Source organism: Epinephelus fuscoguttatus, linkage group LG15 (genome assembly GCF_011397635.1).
Source record: "Epinephelus fuscoguttatus linkage group LG15, E.fuscoguttatus.final_Chr_v1".
NCBI classification, from domain to species: Eukaryota; Metazoa; Chordata; class Actinopteri; order Perciformes; family Serranidae; genus Epinephelus; species Epinephelus fuscoguttatus.
In genome coordinates, this window is record NC_064766.1 from 39,658,591 (window position 1) to 39,677,700 (window position 19,110).

The following is a 19,110-nucleotide window of genomic DNA, read 5'->3' on the forward strand; positions in this document are numbered from 1 at the left end:
GCCCACCGGCTAGGATGTTGGCCTCTCGGCTAGCTCTGATGTTGCTGCTGCTGGTATTAGCCTCTCGGCTAGCGCTGGTGTTGCCGCTGCTGGTGTTAGCCCCCGGCTATCGCTGGTGTTACCACTGCTGGTGTTACCACTGCTGGTGTTACCGCTGTTGGTGTTACCGCTGTTGGTGTTACCACTGCTGGTGTTACCACTGCTGGTGTTACCGCTGTTGGTGTTAGCCCCCCGACTAGCGCTGTTGTTGCTTCGGCTGGTATGGGCCGTCGCTTTCTACCTCTGTAAATTCATAATATGTGAAGTCCACAGACACTCTGTCCACAGAGTCCACCTGGAGACGAACCCACAGAACTGCAGTGATCCACAGTAACACTGCAGAGACTCTTTTTAAGAAATAATCAATGTCTAGACTTTAGGGTGTGTGTGGAGACCTCGGTCAGGCAGTGTTTGTGTCCAGTGTCCTGGATGGAGGGAAGAGAGGTTCCAATAACAATAGTAATAGAATAATCATAGGTAAACTCCTGTTATTGCAGTGAAACACAAGATATTGGTATTTGTTGGGATCTGTGCTTCACCAAGGGCCTGACCTCGTACAGATCTCTAATTAAAGTATAAAAATAGCTATCAGAAATAATTATTAATTATGTTCAAAAGCCATTTTTACATTTTAATTGGAGATCTGTTATGAAGTCGGGCCCTTGTTAAGGCTAAGTCCTAACAATGGTCCCCCTCAGTGAGGCGTCGATCCCAACATATGTTAGAAAGATATCAGTGTAGACAAGACTTCGTTTGCAGATTTCGACAAAAATCAGTCATGTGCATGTCATATTATGAGGAAAATACTCTTATAGATTCAGTTAGTTTTTCCAAGCTGCCTGAATTTGAAACATCGTCTTAATTTTCACAGCATCCAAGAGGCAGATCTTGAGTTCAGTTTATGCCTCCATCAGCAGTGAACATTTAACTGTTAATACTTAACACTAATTCTGTGAGTTGGCCTGTGTTCTGGTCCAGTGGTTCTGGACTAAAGACTTTTCTTGAGTAAAAAGCACCATTCTATTGTTGTGTTAATGGATAGAATAGACTATTCCGTCTTGGGGTGTGCCATATCATCTCATTCACAATAATACTGGTTTAACTTCTAATATCATATTAAAACAAAATTATTACAGACGCTGTGGTGGTTCCAAAAAGAGGAGCAGCTTCAGTAGTGTGGAATAAATTGCGGCGTTGTTAAGGCCCCAATCTGGAAATCCATCGGTTAAAAAAAAAAAACAAAAAAAACTTTTTTTTTTCTTCCTTTACCTCTGGAGGCACAGCCCGGAGTTTTCGACTAACGGAAGTGCAGGGGCCTCGGCGATCGCTCACGCCCTTAACTTCCATCAGTGCCCCCAGGGAATCGTCGTGTTGTTTATGCTATGCTATGTTTATGCTATATATCATATTTTTCACGTCACTATATCACTGTGTAGACTAATCTGATGTTTATAAAGTCTATAAACACAATGACTGAACAAACGTTACTATTTCTGTGTGCACGTTTTGTAAATAACATGCTTACCGTAGATTAGCTGGGCTAACTGTTAGCTGTTAACGTTAGCCGTTAGCGGTGTCTGTAATAACCATAGACTGTATAAAAATAAGGTATTAACTCAGTAAACGCTCCGTGAATAAAATATCTTTTCCAGCGGATATCTTAGTTACAACATGATTGAGCTAGCAAAGCAGTTTTGTGTTGCTATGTGTGGTATTTATTCAGTTATGGGAAATCACGATGTCTAGAAAGCATCAGTGGCTGCAGCTGACAGGGACAGTTAGCAAAGCTAACATCAGGATGTCATCTGTTAAAAGCCTCCTGTTGTCGGATGCCGACATGAAACTACTCCAGTTAGCTCAATCATGTTGTAACTAAGACATCTGCTGGAAAAAAAAAATTTTTTCACGTTGACAAGACGGCGTTTTGGGTGGAGCGGTCACCATGGACGCGGAGCTTGCTGTTTCTGTAGGTACACATTTCCTGGGGACACCTGCATGTCTTGGCCATGCCCCCTCCATTGTGATTGGCTAAAGCGCAGCATCGTTCAAACTCAAAGCCCCGCCCTCCCCCCTCTGTAGTCGTCTTTCACACAGGGCTGCCGACAGATTCTACAATGTAAATTGCAGAATCTGTCTTGAGAGATTATTAAGGCCCTGACACACCATGCCAATGGCACTTCGGCATCGGTGTCTGTGGCTTTTTGGCCGATTGAGCATGTTGAATCGGCGGCGCAGCTTGTTGGTGAGAGAGATCACTCTGATTGGCTGTTCAGGTTTTATTTCCTCGCCCCTGTAGCGAGTGAATCTGCCTGTAGTGAAACCGGGGCTAACCGGTGCTTCCTCCTCAGGCTCCACTTCACTCAGCTGCCCCACAGACCCGCTGCTTCTTCCCACTTTAACCTGAATAACAAACCGGAGCTAGCTGAGAGCGGCTAGCAGAGTGTTAGCTGCAGCATGACCGGAGGGAAGCACAGCCAGTTAGCCTCCGCTAGTCTCTGAGCTAGCCCCAGCTCTCCGTTTGGATCCAACCGGAGCACCGAGCCCTGGTTTGTTATTCAGGTTAAAGTGGGAAGAAGCAGCGGGTTTATCGGGCAGCTGAGTGAAGTGGAGCCTGTGGAGGAAACACCGGGACCGTCTGGATGTAATAGTCCGTGGAGGTGCTGCGGTGCTCGGCTGCACAGATAGGAAACCCCTCGGCTGACAGGATGTACCACTCTCTCACTCCGCTCTCTCTCACGCAGGCGCAGAACGTACGTGCTACTTGGCCGTCGGATGTAGTCCATGTAGTGTGTTCAAATGCAGCTGACACAGGGCGACATGAGGCGACGTACACGACGCAACAGTTGGCTTTCGTCACTGCTAGTTCTTTGATGTCGGTTTGGTGTGTCCGCACCTTTAGACTTGGGACTTCTCAGACTCTTTTAGTGACTTACCGCTCAGAGGGAACTCATTCAGCGGCTCTTCTGGCAGCAGCACAGCGTCTCTCCCTCTCCTCTCTCACTGTGTGCCCACAGGAGTCGGTGTCGTCAAGTGATTCTGTCATGAACATTTGGTAATGTAAACCTACGTGAGGCTTGTGGCTCAACAAGCGTATCCATAAATGTGAGTGTGTGATAGTTGTGGTATCATAACAGCCTGTCACAGGTTACAGCGTGATGATTAGAGAAATGGCAGAGCATAAAGGTCCAGGTGGGAAAAATAAACCAACTCAAACATTTAGGATTTTACTAAAAGAAGGAAATCACCTGTTGATTTATATATATAGATCCCAGGGGACATTTTTTGTATTTGGCAGCTGTTTAAATGTGTAATTAGTGGTTGATTTTATTTTGTTGAACTATTAATATTGTAACACCTGTGTGCAGGAACGTTGTTATCGCCATGGAGGCTCTGGACCAGCTGCTGATGGCCTGTCACTCTCAGAGCATCAAACCCTTCGTGGAGAGTTTCCTGCATATGGTGGCCAAGCTGCTAGAGTCCAGAGAACCAGACCTGCAGGTGCTGGGGACCAACTCGGTAAGACAAAACCTTTAGTCTGGTTGGGACAAAAGCATCACAGCGAACCAACTGACTGTTTCATCTCACATGAGCTTTTACTGGGTTTTTATGGAAAACAAGTAATTCTTTTTTGAGAGGGACTTTTGAACATTCACAAGATTTCACAAGAGTGCAAGAGTATTTAGATTTGCTGACGGTGCATTCAAACACACGCATTCAGGACTGTCGATGGTTGTTAGAGAGCAGGATCCAGATATGGTGCCATGAGGAGGAAGACGATAAGAGTGAGAAGGAAATAAAGAGAAGAAACAGAAGAAGTAATTTCTGATCCTAAAGTTAGCCGCTCTGAACATGCAAAGCTTTAAGTGGTGACATCCAGGAGGATTCAGAGTTGTGTTACGACACAGTGGATGTAGATATAACAACAGCTTTACAAACTGTTTTAAACTTGGATATAAAGAAAGAAGCTTGCTGTGACTTGTGCAGGAATTTTACCTGATTTAGTTCATTATGGATCCTCTGACCTGCCCAAATGTGATAAAACTAACAGACAAGTCAAAAATACTGGATAACTGAATATAAAAATTAATGCTATTATTAGTGAGTTTTTATTTTACTGCAGTTTAAATGAATTAAAAAGCTTGAACCTGCAATCTGAAAGATTTTTTATTCTTTTTCTTTACCACCGATCAGTTAATAAAATGAATTAAAACACAGACACAGCCATTGTAATACATTATGCAAAAAGAAAATTGGAAGTGTGGTGAAGAAATATTAAGGTTGCATAGGGAAAGAAATTCATTTTTAAATAGAAAAATGAAATGAGCCAGCGAAAGATAGATAGCAGATTAGAATAGATTGTATTTTATCAGCTGATTGGTGGTAAAGAAATTAATAGAAGCTTTTTACTTGCTTTTATTCACACACTGATTTGAGGTTAAAGGCAGGGTGATTTTACATTTCAGGTGAGATAATGTCTTCCTTCTTTAGTTTGCCGCGTTTCTGAAGTGTTCCTGAAGTTATTACGCTCTTTATTTTTTTCTAATGTTTATCAGCAGCCCAGTCCCAATTCTCCACCAAATCTCAACCAAGGAAATGAGACGCCACTCACATACATTACATCATCTGTAGCATTAGTTAGCTAAAAGTTCTGAATAAATGCTTAAATTGTTAGCTAAAGTAATGAACATGTCCTCATGAAAAGGAACCTTAAACAACAAAAGCAATATTATACAAGGACTAGTCCATACCCACTGAGTGCACAGGCGCCCACGTACAGTTTCACATGGTGTGTGTTTGGTATACAGGTATTGTACTGTATTGAAAGTACAGTAGTACCATTGCCAATAGCGGGATAGTTAGTGGGCTAAAACTGTACATTAGTAGTTGAGGCAGCACGTTGAAAGGCAGATAGTTAAAGTGTTTATATGTTGTATTGACTTCAAAGTGGGGCGCACTGGTAGTTCACATGGGTAAGGTGCGGCTAGCCCTTGTTGGCCTTCCTTCTTTGCTGCATGTCTTCCGTGTTCTCTGTCTCCCATCCTTCCTGTCATGCTTCACTGTCCTGTGAAATACAGGCAAAAAAAGAAATGAGCTCTCTAGCGCCCCCATTTTGTTTGATGGGCTCAATAATGGAGGGGTCCCCTCAGATTATGTGTGGTCATATGCCTACAAAGTTGCGTGGTGATGGGTGAAACCCTTGAGATGTTCTACACCTTTATGTGATGAGCCACGCCCTCCGCAATATTCATTGCCTTATAGAAGCTCAGTTTTAGGAAGTTTTCCAACTTTTGCCAAGAGGGAACTTTAGATATTGCTCCCTAGATTATGTTCACCCAGTTTCATGCAGATCGCTCAAACTTCCTAGGAAGAGATCCATTTGAAGTGTGCCAAATTTCACATGGATTGATCAAGTCAGTGAGGAGAAAAACGTGGAACACACACACACACATACACACACAGACACCCATAGACATTGCTTGCTCCTTACATTTAATCTGCCACAGTTCGGGAATTTTCTTTTACCACTCTTTGTGGAGTCTGCATCTAAAAACACTCTGCTTCCTGGAGGACTAGATGACCACTACCCTTCGATCCACCAAAAGAAATGGGACACCCCACCCTACGCAGTGGCACTCAAAACAGAGTGGTAGGGCCAAGGGGGGAGAATTGGGATTGGGCCCATGGTCTTGTGCAGTGGAGTACCTCCATCCAAGTTTGAGAATTTAAGCTACGTAATAGCTTCTTATACTTGAATTTATTTGCTTAATATTCACAAAGCAGTTTCAGTTAAGATTCTGTATTTGTGAGAATCCCATTTGCTGTGAAGCCACACCAAAATTAACACAGAGCCACAGTCCGTACTGCACACACACACACACACACACACACATGCAACAAGCAGAGCATAAAACGCATCGCTCAGCTGCAGCCCAGAGGTTGATGTTGGTGGTTAAATACCTAATTTAACTTTTACTCTGGCAGTGGAAATGTCCCTTTACCATTTCCTGTGAAAGACTAATTATTATTAGCCTCTATAAGCCGCCAGCAAATGTCAACCCCATTTCTCCTTCCAAGGCTTCTGAAGGTGAACCAAAGTTTTCTCTCCCTCCTTCCGTCTCGATGCCTCCCACTCTGAGCCTGTCGTCCTTGCCATTGTTGGCGGTTCATCTGAGCAGGAAACAGAGCCGAAGGTTTAGATGCAAAAGCCTTTGCATTATTTATGTGTGGTATTTAGAGTCTGACAGAGGAGGAGAGCGGATGCAGACAGGTAGGTGGGGTGGGCACCGGCAGCGGTACAGACCGCCTTTAGGTGAGAGCCGTGTTAATTAATTTTTCCTCGTGGAGCCGGCCGAGATGCTGTGTTTAATGTAGGCGTTTGGTTTTACATTGTAGCCGAGGAAAATGAAGCACTCGTGTTTGTTCTGTCGTGTAATTATCAGTTTAATGAGTTTGTTTGAGATGTCTGCAGAACAACAGCAACACAGAGCTCAACAAATTACAGCAATTTTGTTGAAAGAGTGTTTGAAACCGACGGGCTGCTTTCAGTGGAGCCTGAGCGGTGACTAATTAGTTACAAACATCACACATTTGGGTTTTTGTGGATCCTCCTCTGCAGAGCTGCTCACAGTGGGCTGAAGAATAAAATCAACTTTATATCCACTGTCACCAACATTACAAGCAAACGAGGAAAGGATGTCAGAGGTCGAAGTGTCCTAAAGGATAATTACAGTTTATCACAGCTTGGGTCTTATTTCGGGAGGTTTGTCTATCAGGAACAGTGACCTAGTGATCTGGGAACATCACTAAAAAGAAGTCCAGTCCAGTCAGATAATCAGACGGGTTGAAAACAACACAACAGTTTATCCAGGTGATCTAAACCACTTCATTTGGAGGGCAAAAAAGTTGCTAGTAATCCCACGTTACTCAGAAAAACGGTTTTAGGTCATAGTGAAGCAGAACGTGGGTCTGTGTCCGTGATGGATGTTTAGAAAATGCCTTTTGGTTAATCATTGGACCATTCACCTTCTGTTTTCTAACCTGTTTGCTTCCAACCAGTCTGATCATGTGACTGCTTAGATCTCTTATCCCATTAAAATGTAATTTACACCAAATTTGGAAGATACTGAGTACATTTTGTAGAAGGGTTAGGCAGAAATGTGCCTGGCCTCTATTTGTTTTGTCCTGATTAAAGTGGTAGAAACTGCTGTTTTGTAATTTTCTATTTCTAAGTATTTTTCAAGTTATCTTAAAGGAACAGTGCATAGGATTTAGTGGCATCTACAGGTAGGATCGCAAATTGCAACCAGCTGAAACCTCTCCCATGTGCTAGTCATGGCCGTCCGGTCAGGATTCCTTCAGTGTTCATCTTTCAGGAGGTTTTTTACCAGGATCAGAATTATCCGCAGAGGGATCATCCTCTTCACAACAAACAGACCAGGTGATTAAAACTGGTGAAAACACTGAATAAAACAGTTTCATGTTACAAATCAGCGTTTCTTCATCATAGTTCAGCTCGTCACTGACAGCCCATTAACATAGCGTCTGCTAATGTGTGCTCACCTTTTCTCTCTGGTAACTTAAGATCCAGACATCCAGAAAGTTCCAACTGGGAGCTGAATTATCCACAGAGGTCTCTTCCAGCTCTTCAGCTCATTGCATGGGGGTTTCTAACTACATTGCCAGATGTGGCCCTGTCTAGAGCCAGTGTTTGCCTTGTCTGTTATGAGCTACAGTAAAAATGTGGCTGTTAGACAAGGACCCCTTCCCTAGAAATAATCAGTAGTAGACTAGTAGTAATCAATAATCAGAAAAGATAGAAGCATCCAGATTTAACATTTATGTCATGGCCATCAGTTTGAATTACTTCTACTTAAAGGAACGCATCACCCACAAAATGACCACTTGTAGGCATGTGCCGGTTACCAGTGTCACGGTTTACCACGGTAAAAGAATGTCATGATGTCACTAACCGGCCATTTTCCGTTCTGACGGTAAAGGCCGACGGTGTAACCTATGTTTCATAAATGGGAGCTTCAGGAACTCAAAACTCAGAAATAATTCTGTGCCAGTCGTACATTTTAACTGGCACACCCTCTGAAATCATGCACGTGCAGCCGCTGCAGTCAGCACAATTACTGGGGAGGCAGCCTCAGTCAGTCCGTCAGTTATCACTGTAAATCCACTCACGTGCAAACTGCAAACATGGCTGGAGGAGGCGAAGCTGAACTTTTCCCACTGGCAAAAAGGACGAAGTCGGTGGCGTGGGAACTAGGGCTGTCAACGAATATTCTAAATTCGAATTTAAATTCGAATTTGAAAAAAAAAAATGGACCTTCAAATGTGAAAATTCATATTTGATTGTTGAGAAAAAAAACCCCACCACCGCAGCTGTCCTCTTTGCGAGTGGGCGTTGGCCTGGGCCGCTGCACTGAACGTACTGCATAACGCCACACTGCCCGCAGAAGTGCTGCGAAGCGCAGCGCACCGAAATCCTCGCACAAGCCGGAGCACTTCCGTTCACATCAGACGCGCATTTCTCCACGCTGGTCGACAAGCGGTTCTGGTCCCAGCTGTTGTCTCCGTCACCCGGCTTGACACATTCGCTTGCAGCTCGTGCAGAAAACAGACCAGACGTCGAAACGATCGCTGCAGGGCGCGAGCCGGCCACGGAGCTTTGCAGTGTGGCGCAGCCAGTGTGGATGACACAGTCGGTTAACATGGGCGCCGAAAGGAAACTGGCTTCACTTCTTGACACTTTGAGGCTATTCACGGCGCTTCCGTGGGTGGTGTGGCCTGATGGGTCAGAGAGGGGGCGAGCGAGAGGTCTGCGGTCGTTTCTAACGTAATGTTATAGATAATTGTTTTATGTGTTTTATGTGTAGGTATGTAAATGTTTTCAAAGACGTTTATGTTGAAATAAAAATACCTACAAGTAGTTATGTAAGTAGTTGTATTAGTTTGCCCTCTTGTGGACATAATGCGAAAAAAAAAATTGAATGGTTTGAACCTCTGAGTTATTTTTAGAAGGAATATTCAAATGTCATTTTTGAGCAATTTTGACAGCCCTACTGGGAACATGTGAGCCATCACAGAAACCCCAGAGCCAAGGCAAAGACCCGCTCCTCCCGTGCTGGGCTCCAGTTCCCAGTCGGCCGTGTTCACAGGCTGCTGCGCGAAGGAAACTATGCCAGCGCCCCCGTCTGTCTGGTGGCTGTGCTGGAGTATCTGACAGCTGAGATCCTGGAGTTGGCTGGAAACACTGCCCATGACAACAAGAAGATCCTTATCACCCCCCGTCACCTGCAGCTGGCTGTCCGCAACGACGAGGAGCTCAACAAGCTGCTGGGCGGAGTCACCATCATGAAGTTAAGAAACGGCTCTATTAAATTATAACGGGTCTATATTAGCCTACATATTTAAAGAACTGGTGTGATGATGCGTTGCACTGACAGGAGATGCCTGGTACGTTTAGAGTAGAGCGTGAAAATAGGACGACGCCTGTTTTATTATGATCATGATGATTATCATTATTATTATTACCGTGGTAATACCGGTTACCGTGGTGTTTTTGCCCACGGCTATCATACTGTCAAAATCTCATACCGGCACATGCCTAACCACTTGTTTATCAATTACTTTCCCTGTGTTGCATTGAATTCCTGGGAAAAAAAAAAAAAAAATTCTCTCGCTCATCCAAGGTGAACGAAGAATCCAAAAACAGAGAAAATTCTTGATGAATTGAAGTCAACAGGGACCACTTGTAACAACAGCAAAACTATATCAAAACATCTGTTTACATACTCTCATTCAACTCTTGCAGTATAATCCAACTCCCAATCATCCAGTCATAAGCTTAGTACATCCTACACACATGCTTTGTTGCTCAAACATTACTATTTGAAACACTTATGCACACAAGAAGCACACCTGGGCATGGTGTGCATTTGAGCTCTGCTCAGTGGGAGAAACAAGCAGAGTTCAAACATACACGCTTGCTGCAGCACGCTGCCACTTTGCCACTTTTGGATTCTTCGTTCACCACTGGAGACATGCAGGAAAAATAAAGTTTTCTTCACAAATTCAACAAAACACAGGCTTCTGTGGGTGAAGTGTTCCCTTAAGTGTTCAGTCAGTTAATCTGATGGTGGATGGGTCTAAAATCAATACTCATGAGTCTCTGTCTACTTTACTATGGAGCAGTCAGCTGCAGGGAATCCAAAATGCTTTGTTGTAACAGTTGGGAGTAAAACCTGTTTCTGTAGTTTCTGAATTTGACAAAAAAATACTCTGAATGTGAAAGTGAGCAGATTTAAACCATTCATTTCTACAAAGTGCAATCTTAGCTTCAGCTGGCCGAATTTTAAACTGTGTGATTGAATGTTTCCTACTGAAATACATCCTTGGACTCAAACTTGATTCCTCTCCTTCACTTTTTGTGTCCATAGGCTTGTAGCTTTTGAATTTATATATATAAAAAAAAAAACCTCATCCAATACTTGAGGAGCTCCCATTTTCAGTCACCTCACGTGGCCTGTGAGAAAATAACCTCGACTTTAACTTCAAGAGCCCTGAAATAACTTTGTAACTGTGTCCAGGAAAGTGGAGGAAAAAGGTGTTTGGAGCCTTCGGTGCTTTTCAAATGGGCAGACGATTGTGCTGTGGCTTCCAGATTCACAGCATGTAATGTAACTTTCTACCAAATGTCACTGAAATGTGCTCAGTAACTTTTCTGCTGACTAACAGATGGAAAGAGAACCTTGTGGGAGGAGGTGATAAATCATCCTGTAAACAGATTAAACAAAGGTTTTCTAATCAATCTAAGAATGACATATTCATTACAAACACGCACCATTTGTCACCTTTAATGTAACTGTTTTTTTCCCCATCTTACGACAGAGCAGCGTTTCTATTTTTACCCAGCCCAGCATGTGTGTGTGTCACCAGAGTGTTTCTCTCCTGTCTGTGCTGCCAGCCATTCGCTGTTTCCAAATTTATCTGCCAGTTAACTTTATCACAAGAAATTGGCAGACTGCGACGGCTAGAAGTGTCTCTCCCTCCACTCCGTCTCAATAGAAGAGACACTCATCAGTCTACACTCAGGCACATGAAGCCACTGAGTCAGACTCAGGGGGGAGTGTATTTATAGCCTATGGAGCCAGATGTGCCACACATGCAGCCAGAAGTTTGCCAAGAAAATCCATATTTCTATTTGTCTGGTCGATCCTCTTTCCATTAAACAACTTCTTTTTAACTTCCCTGATCAGATTTGGGTGCAATTTCTGGATATTAAAGTTCTTAGTCAAAGTTTTAGTGAGTTAGAGCTGCAGGCTACAATGAGGCTAAAAACAGAGTTCAAATGATGTTTTTCCAAACAACTTTTTATGTCGGGGCTTCAGGACACTTGGATCACTACGGACGAGCAGTATGGAGATATTTTGTGTTTTCAATTATGTGTTTTTGGACATTTTAATCTGGGGCGCTGTCAGCCTCCATTAGGTGTGCAGTTGTGCTGCTACCCACTTCCCTCTCGGATCTCTGTAAGGGTTGTGAGGACTCTAAAACTTCACCCGAGCCTCCCTTGGCATATGGGTGAGTAGATAATGGCTGAATTTTCATTTTTGGGTGCACTATAAAGGCCAGTTGCCAGTGACTCCCAAAACAACATATATGACTATTAGAGAGTACCAGGTGCTAATTAATGTTTTGAAACTGCTGCATTATTAATCACATAAGTAAAATTGTGAAACAGCACAGTTTAGTTAGGTTTTAGGAAAAGATGGTGTTTGGGTTCACTTGGGACATCTTTTACATAACTTACGCGCCAAGACCTGACATGCGTCACAAACGTAGCAACTGGGTTACCAAAAGTTCTTATCCAATGACGTAACAGCATATGTAACAACACACATAACTACACTGACTTTTGGTTTCACACGGGACACCAACAGCAGTCTCCTGGGTGAAAGTCCGGTGTTTGACCCATCCATCCATCCACCCCAACCTCCTCCTTATGCAGCTTTTGTCTCTCTTTATACTACATTGCCTGATTTCCTCCTTTGATCCTGTCATAGTTACTGCAGCCACTCTCAGAGTGGGCTAGTAAAGCTCAGACCCAAAATCAGAAACTCTTTAATTACCAAAAGACAGTAAATGTGTAGGACTTTGTGACACTAGAACTTTAATTTTAAGACAAAGACAAACACCAGGGACAAAACCACACGGCATTCCTGCATCAAAAAATTGAAAAAGAAGAATATTATAATGTTATAATGTTGCACGTGTGCCAGAGTACATTAAAGAGATAAAAATGCAGCTTAATACAGTCGCCTTGGTTAACAATCACATCAGATAAAACTCGAGTCCACCATTTGGGTCTGCCTGATGAACACATGAGTCTCTCTCTTTTGGCTCTGGTTTTGGTCTCCACCAACTCCTGAGAAAAAACCTGGTCTCTTTAGCTGCTACATGCTCCACTGTGTTCACCAGTTAGTCTCTGACTGTGAGTACATTTACATGGCATTAGAGAAAATTGATTTATTGTGTTAGTCCAACTCAAACCAGACTTTCAAAATACATGTAAACATGTTAGTCTGACTGAAATCGCACCAAATCGTATTTCTCGTAAGTCGGACCAAGTTGAACAGCATTAAATGTGTAACAGAAGAAGAAGCCATTAACAACATGGCGAAATCTACATCCAGAGCCGTGCATTTTTGGAGGGATGAGGAGACACACTTTGTGCTATGTCAACTGCGGCAGTAGCTCAGTCCATAGGCCTGAGCTACTGTGGTGAACGCCTGTTCGAGTCCCTGTCCGGACCAAAATATGGAGCGTGGACTGGAGGCTGGAGAAGTGCCAGTTCACCTCCTGGGCACTGTCGAGGTGTCCTTGAGCAAGGCACCGAACCGCTCGGGGCACCTATCACATCTCTCCACTTTGTGCATGTATAGGTCCTGTTTGTGCATGTGTGTGTTCAGACCTGTGTGTAATTGACAAGCAAGAGTGAAAACATTGAATTTCCCCTCAGGGGGATTAATAAAGTAAATAAAACTAAAACTAAAAAAAAAAAAAACTGAAAAAGTGCACAGCATGTACGAAATATACAGAGCTGTAATGTTGTCCACCATGGTACCAGCTGCCGCTAGCTAATCATGGCTAATTTGTTTGTCGACCAGAAAAGGTCCAATACTAACAAGCTGAAAGGGGGTAATCGCCGTCTGTCGTAGAGGAGTCGGACACACTGTACTTCGGTCAATTAATCCATTTCCCTCTCATGCTTGTATACTAGGACAAGGACAGTAGTTCAATTAAATGTCCTAGTCGAGCTGTAACCGTAGCTCAAAATAACTGCATTTAAACATACTGTGTGTGTCTGCTGTAGTTTTGGGTGGTTTCTGATTTTTCATACTTTCCTGGAATTTCACCAGGGTATACGATATATGACAGCATTTGTGTGTGGTGCTACACTGGAACCCCGCCCCCGTGCACGACCAGCAAATTCCCACGTGGATCCCAATTAGATGTGAAAGTAAGTTGTTTTCCCTGTGCTGTCCCTGCTGTTGAGGGCAAGACACGGCCAGCTGTTTACAGTCGGTCCTGTTACGTTATCTCTACCACTCGCGGTCAGCTTAGCTGCCTGTTGCACCACACTAACCTCCTGAGGCACGTGATGTGCACTCAATAAACATTCTCCAGTTTGAGGTAAATAAAAAGACTGGCATCTCTGTTTTTGACGATATAACATCTGCATTTTTGAATACCCTGGTATACTATACTACAGAGATACCGCCTAAGCCTCGTCTGCTGTTTGCTAATGAGCAAGTCGTGTACATGTTCACCGGAGCTTGTTTGCTAAAAACAAGTTGGGTCGATAAGAGCAGAATCCGTTGGTCATAAATCCAAAGCAATGAGTTAAAGTGTAATTTTCTATGAAACTGTCACTAAAGGCACATTACAGAGTCATTAGATCCACTTTAATGACTGTACATGAAACTCTGTGCAGTAAATATACATCAGACTTCCCAGTGTGCCTTGAGGGCATCCAGTCTCAGCTGCAGAGGAAATTTTTGATGATCGTTAAGCATAAATGAGAACTGTGGAGAAACAAACTCCCAGTCTAACCGTTAACAGGCAGAGAAGGTCTTCGTCATCATTACCTGAGTCAGGACTCACGAGGCAGCGGCCCGCTGTGACTCTGTTCGCAACACCAGACGTCAACACTGATAAAGTGCAGATGCCAGGATTTTTGATAGTTTCTTCCAAACTGTTGTTAACTTCCTGTTTACTTTCTCTTGACAAACTGTCACCTGCAGGGAGATGCAGAGATGTCACCCAGGATGGGATACAGGAAATGAAGCAGTGGTGGGTAGAGGTATAGGCAGGGCCTCTGATAACACTCGGACTGCTTCATATTGGTTTAATATTCTGCACTTATCACTTGAAATCAAAACTAATACCAAGAGTAAACTTCTAAAATAACTTCCGGCTACAGTGTCCAACTTTTTGGCTTGAGTCACGAAACCATCTGCCTTCAGACTATCATGCTGACATGCCAGCAGGGTCAGTGGTGAACCGGCAGCCCAGGCCAGAAAAGCTCTTTATAGCTGTTAAAATGCCAGAGAACGAATCAGATAATTAGATCTCAGTTTCCACACTTCATCCTGTGTCTTGTAGACATGTACTGAAGACTGTGTTAAAGGGATAGAGGTTTTCAAGTGGGGTTGTATAAGGTATTCATCCATAGTCAGTGTATTACCTACAGTAGATGTCAGTCGGCATGTCCCAGTTCGGAGAAGCAGACTGGAGTACTGACACGGAAGCTGAGCAGTGTTCTGCTCTAAAAGGGTCAGCAACAAAACATATTTTAGCCACCTAAAAAAATCTCGAACAGTTAAAGTGCATGCTATATTTAGAGTATTTTCATCGCTTTACCTTGCTATCAGACAGCAACTTCCAACAGGGAACTGAAGCTGTTATATCGCTCTCTTCAAAGCCAGACTCGATTCATGAAAACAGTGATTTAACATTGCTGATCACAGACGCTGCTGGTCTACCGCCGCCTCCATCAGGTAGTTAGTTTGTGTAATTGTGTGACTAAAGTCGAACAAACCCTTTGAAACCTGAGCAAATTGGCTTTATTTCTTTTAAAAACATGGGAAGAAGGCGATTAAAAAGAAGAAATGACCCAAATATTAGCAAGAAATTAGTAAAAAGAGAAAATTAAAAACAAGAATATTAGGAAAAAAAAGAAACAAACGACCTGGAAAAAGTGCTTAAAATAAATTTAAAATCTAATAATAAGGATAATTATAAATACAGTTTTTCCCTTTTTCCCTAGTTCTTTTTATTTAATTCTCTAAATCTTTTTTTTTTTTCTCGCAATTTGTTGGGCATTTATACTAAGTTGCTCATTGCCTTTTTCCGCATGTCTTTAAAAGAATTTGCACCAATTTGCTCAGGGTTCAAAAGCTTACATACTTGCAAAAGGCATCTGAAAGCAGCATAAGAAAAGCAGTGTTGCTTCAGGTTTCGAAGGGTTAAAACACCAAAGTTGTCAAAGTCCAGTTGCTCGCCTGGTAGAACAGGTACCCATGTACCAAGGCTGTGTCCTTGCCGCCGCGGCCCAGGTTCAATTCCAGCCTGCTGCCCTTTGCTGTATGCTATCCCCTCTCTTTCCTTCTTTCACATTTAAAGGATAACTTCGGTATTTTTCAACCTGGGCCCTATTTCCCCATGTGTATATGTGCGTATGATTCATAGGTACAGCTCGTTCTAAAATTGGTTCAGTACTGAGGGAGGCGGATGCAGCCGGGAGCCGCGAAATGAGCTAAAACGGTAACGGGGCAAATGCGTCCCGTATAAGTTTGTGCATTAAAAGTGCTTTTTTTCACCACTGACCGGTTCAGATCGCCAGTGCTATCTCTGTAAATAGCATACTAAACCTTTCCCTTACCTCTGGGCTGTGTGTGACGTCATCTCGCGAGAGCTTTGCTCCACTGTGTCTGTAGCTCTCTCTACTCGTGGGACAGCTGTTTTCTTGAGGAAGAGGTGTTTCGGGATTGGATGTCTTCTCTTCTTCGGCTGGCAGTAGTCATCTTGGGAGAAGTGAGCACTGCAGACCCGATGGTCTGCAAGGCGCAGTGTCTGGACAGAGTGTTAGCATCCATTTGTAGCACAACTAGCCACAACTTCAGCATCTCGCCGTCCGACAAAGGCAGCCTATGAAAGCTGTACAGGGTGTTGGACGACATCCTGTTCTTGCAATTCGGATAAGCACAAACGGGAACCATTGTTTTCAATCGATGCAGTAAAACTCTCAGCTGTACTCAGGACAACCAGCGCCACTCTGAGCGGCGCTCTGCATGGCTCCTCTGTTTTCTTCCGGCAACAAGCAAAGCTCTCGCGAGATGACGTCACACAGCACAGAGGTAAGGGAAACACTTAGTATGCTATCTACAGAGATAGCACTGGCGATCTGAACCGGTCAGTGGTGAAAAAAAGCACTTTTAATGCGCAAACTTATACAGGACGCATTTGCCCCTGTTACCATTTTAGCTCGTTTCGCGGCTGCCGGCTGCATCCGCCTCCCTCAATACTGAACCAATTTTAAAACGAGTTGTACCTATGAATCATACGCACACATACACATGGGGAAATAGGGCCCAGGTTGAAAAATACCAAAGTTCTTCTTTAAACTGTCCTATCAAAATAAAGAAAAAAAGCCCCCAAAAAAATCTTTAAAATGATGTGCCCATATGAGGGTAAAGGACACACAACGCACTCTTTTATAAGATTTATTTTTCTTTACTTCTCTGGACATTTAATGAAAAAAACAACAACTTGGAAATCAAACCAAATTCTTTTTTCAGTTTTTAGACAAACTGCCACCAAGTATGTCACTGCAACTGTGACTGGTCTGCTCATTCCCTGACATCTGTGCTTGATGCTAGATGGAGGAGCTTGGACCTAGGCTCGCAGTGATACACTGGTTTCAAGGTATACTGTGATATAAAAGTTAAAGTTTTAATACCATATATTTGCTTATCTGTGATATTGGAAAAAAATGTAACTAGACATTGAATCTCCTTTATTTTAGTTATTTTCTAAGGGGAGACTTTGTACACATACTTCCGTTACCTAAATGGTTTCAAGTTCCAATTATAGTAGTACAAAGTTTGTTCAACCAACAAACACCCGTCTCTTTTCGTTCCTTTAAGAGTCATTCTGACTGAAAATAATATAACTACTGTAATACTGTGATACTGAGAAACCTGAGGCAGTTATCATACCATGACAATCTCATACCATTGCAACCCCTCTTGGAAGTCGTAGTGGGAGGAGTGGTAAAGCAGACAAACACACGACAAATGTGAAATGCAGTCAGTTGCAAACTGTGGTTGTTTAACTGCAGGGAACTTTGTATTGGAAGGTGATGAATAAGGCCACTGAAACTCAAAGAAACTGAATCTCCAGCAGCTTGTTCACGCTTGTCAGAATTCAAGGTAGTGTTTTGGCTTGTTAGAAAATCCAAGAGTTTGCTTGAACAATTACTGCTGTTGAAGAAGTAGTTCAGATGCTTTGAGCAACCAATGGTTTCAGTGCCTGACAAGTTTATACTGTATGTCAGAAAGTGGAAACTCTGTACTTGGTGAAGCTTTAGACATCCTACTGCTGCCATTCAAACCTACAGGAAATGACACATACAAGAGGAGAAATTTCACTTTGGAAAAAGAACTTCAACTTTGACAACATAATTGGAAAGAACATGTTTCCAAATGCTCACTGTGCATCAACAGATAATGATCAACTTAACCAAAGTGGCGATGTCTGTGTAGATGGATTTTACTCTTCACCACTTGTTATGTCATCAGTATGCATAGATAAGTAAAACCAGTCCATTTCACAGGACTTCTTAATGCCTTCTCTTCTGTTTAAATTGAGCTCTTTAAATCGCCTGAGGGAAACAAAACAAATTGTGCTGGTATTTGTAGCACCCTCTTATTTTCCCATTGTAGGAAATCCTGACTGCTTTGCCACGAGGCATTGGTGAGGCATGAGGCCTGTTGCTTTTTGATTAGCCTTATTTACATGATGAAACCCCAGCTCCAACCAGAATTACCCCCTCTTCACTAAAAGCACTTATCCCCTTGACATGAAAGGCCTCTGTTGAAGTGAAATTGAAATTCCATAAATTTGTTCAAATTGCCACAAGTTTTTTTTTTCTTTTACAAGTTGTAAAGCTGCAAAGGATCCAGACATACAAACCGCAGGGCCTGAAATACATTTTCTTTGCAAAGCAAAACCAGACTTTACTTTATTTCACATTTATGGGTGTGGAGAACTGATACCCAGTACCAAGTGGATGCCAAATTTCTTAACAAACATGATGGTACTTGTTTGTCTCCAGTACCGTAGGGATGCAATTGCTCTTGACCAGACAGGGCAGCATATGTGCTTACAAGTGTTGTAGTTTGCCGTTAAATGACAAAGGAAGAAAAAGAAGAAAACAGAAAAGTGCCGCTGCAGTCACAGATCCGTTTCGGCTTGTTGAGGCCACCGTATTTTGTACGTTTTTGCAGTGGCAGTGCTGCGTATTTACACTCTGAGGCGCTGAGCGTCTATTCTGAGTGCTGCATGTTCTACATTTTATGCCTCCGTGACAGAATAACAAGGAAGCATTATGTTTTTGGGTTGTCCGTCTATCCCATTCTCGTAAACAGGATATCTCAAGAGCGTCTATGATTTTTTTCAAATTTGACACAGACGGCCACGATGAACAGATCAGATTTTTGTGGTTAGAGGTAGAGGTGGTGGAAACAAATCGATGCAGCATAGTATCTCAATATTTCTGTGTGGCAATATCATATCATCACACAGTGCCAAGTAGGGATGGGCGAACGATCAAAATTCATCATTTCGATCATCAAAAAATTTAACGATCAATTCTCAATTAATTGATAAGCGAGTGTTTCAAAAGAGAGAAAACAAAAGAGTGCAGCGCAGACTGTTGCTGCAAGAGAGCGCAGCTGCCCCAGTTTTGAGCTTCAACCCCCCAGGCCAAAGAGGAAGAAT

General features: G+C 42.9%; 1 protein-coding gene across 3 annotated transcripts in view; it reads left to right on the forward strand.

The window, feature by feature from the left end:
- Window positions 1-19,110, forward strand: part of efr3a (EFR3 homolog A (S. cerevisiae)) — a 578,128-nt gene that overhangs the window by 454,132 nt on the left and 104,886 nt on the right. For all 3 annotated transcript variants that reach the window (XM_049598484.1, XM_049598483.1, XM_049598485.1), the window contains exon 5: window positions 3,405-3,555. In XM_049598484.1, the coding sequence (XP_049454441.1) occupies window positions 3,405-3,555 (151 nt within the window). The remainder of the gene's footprint in view (window positions 1-3,404; window positions 3,556-19,110) is intronic.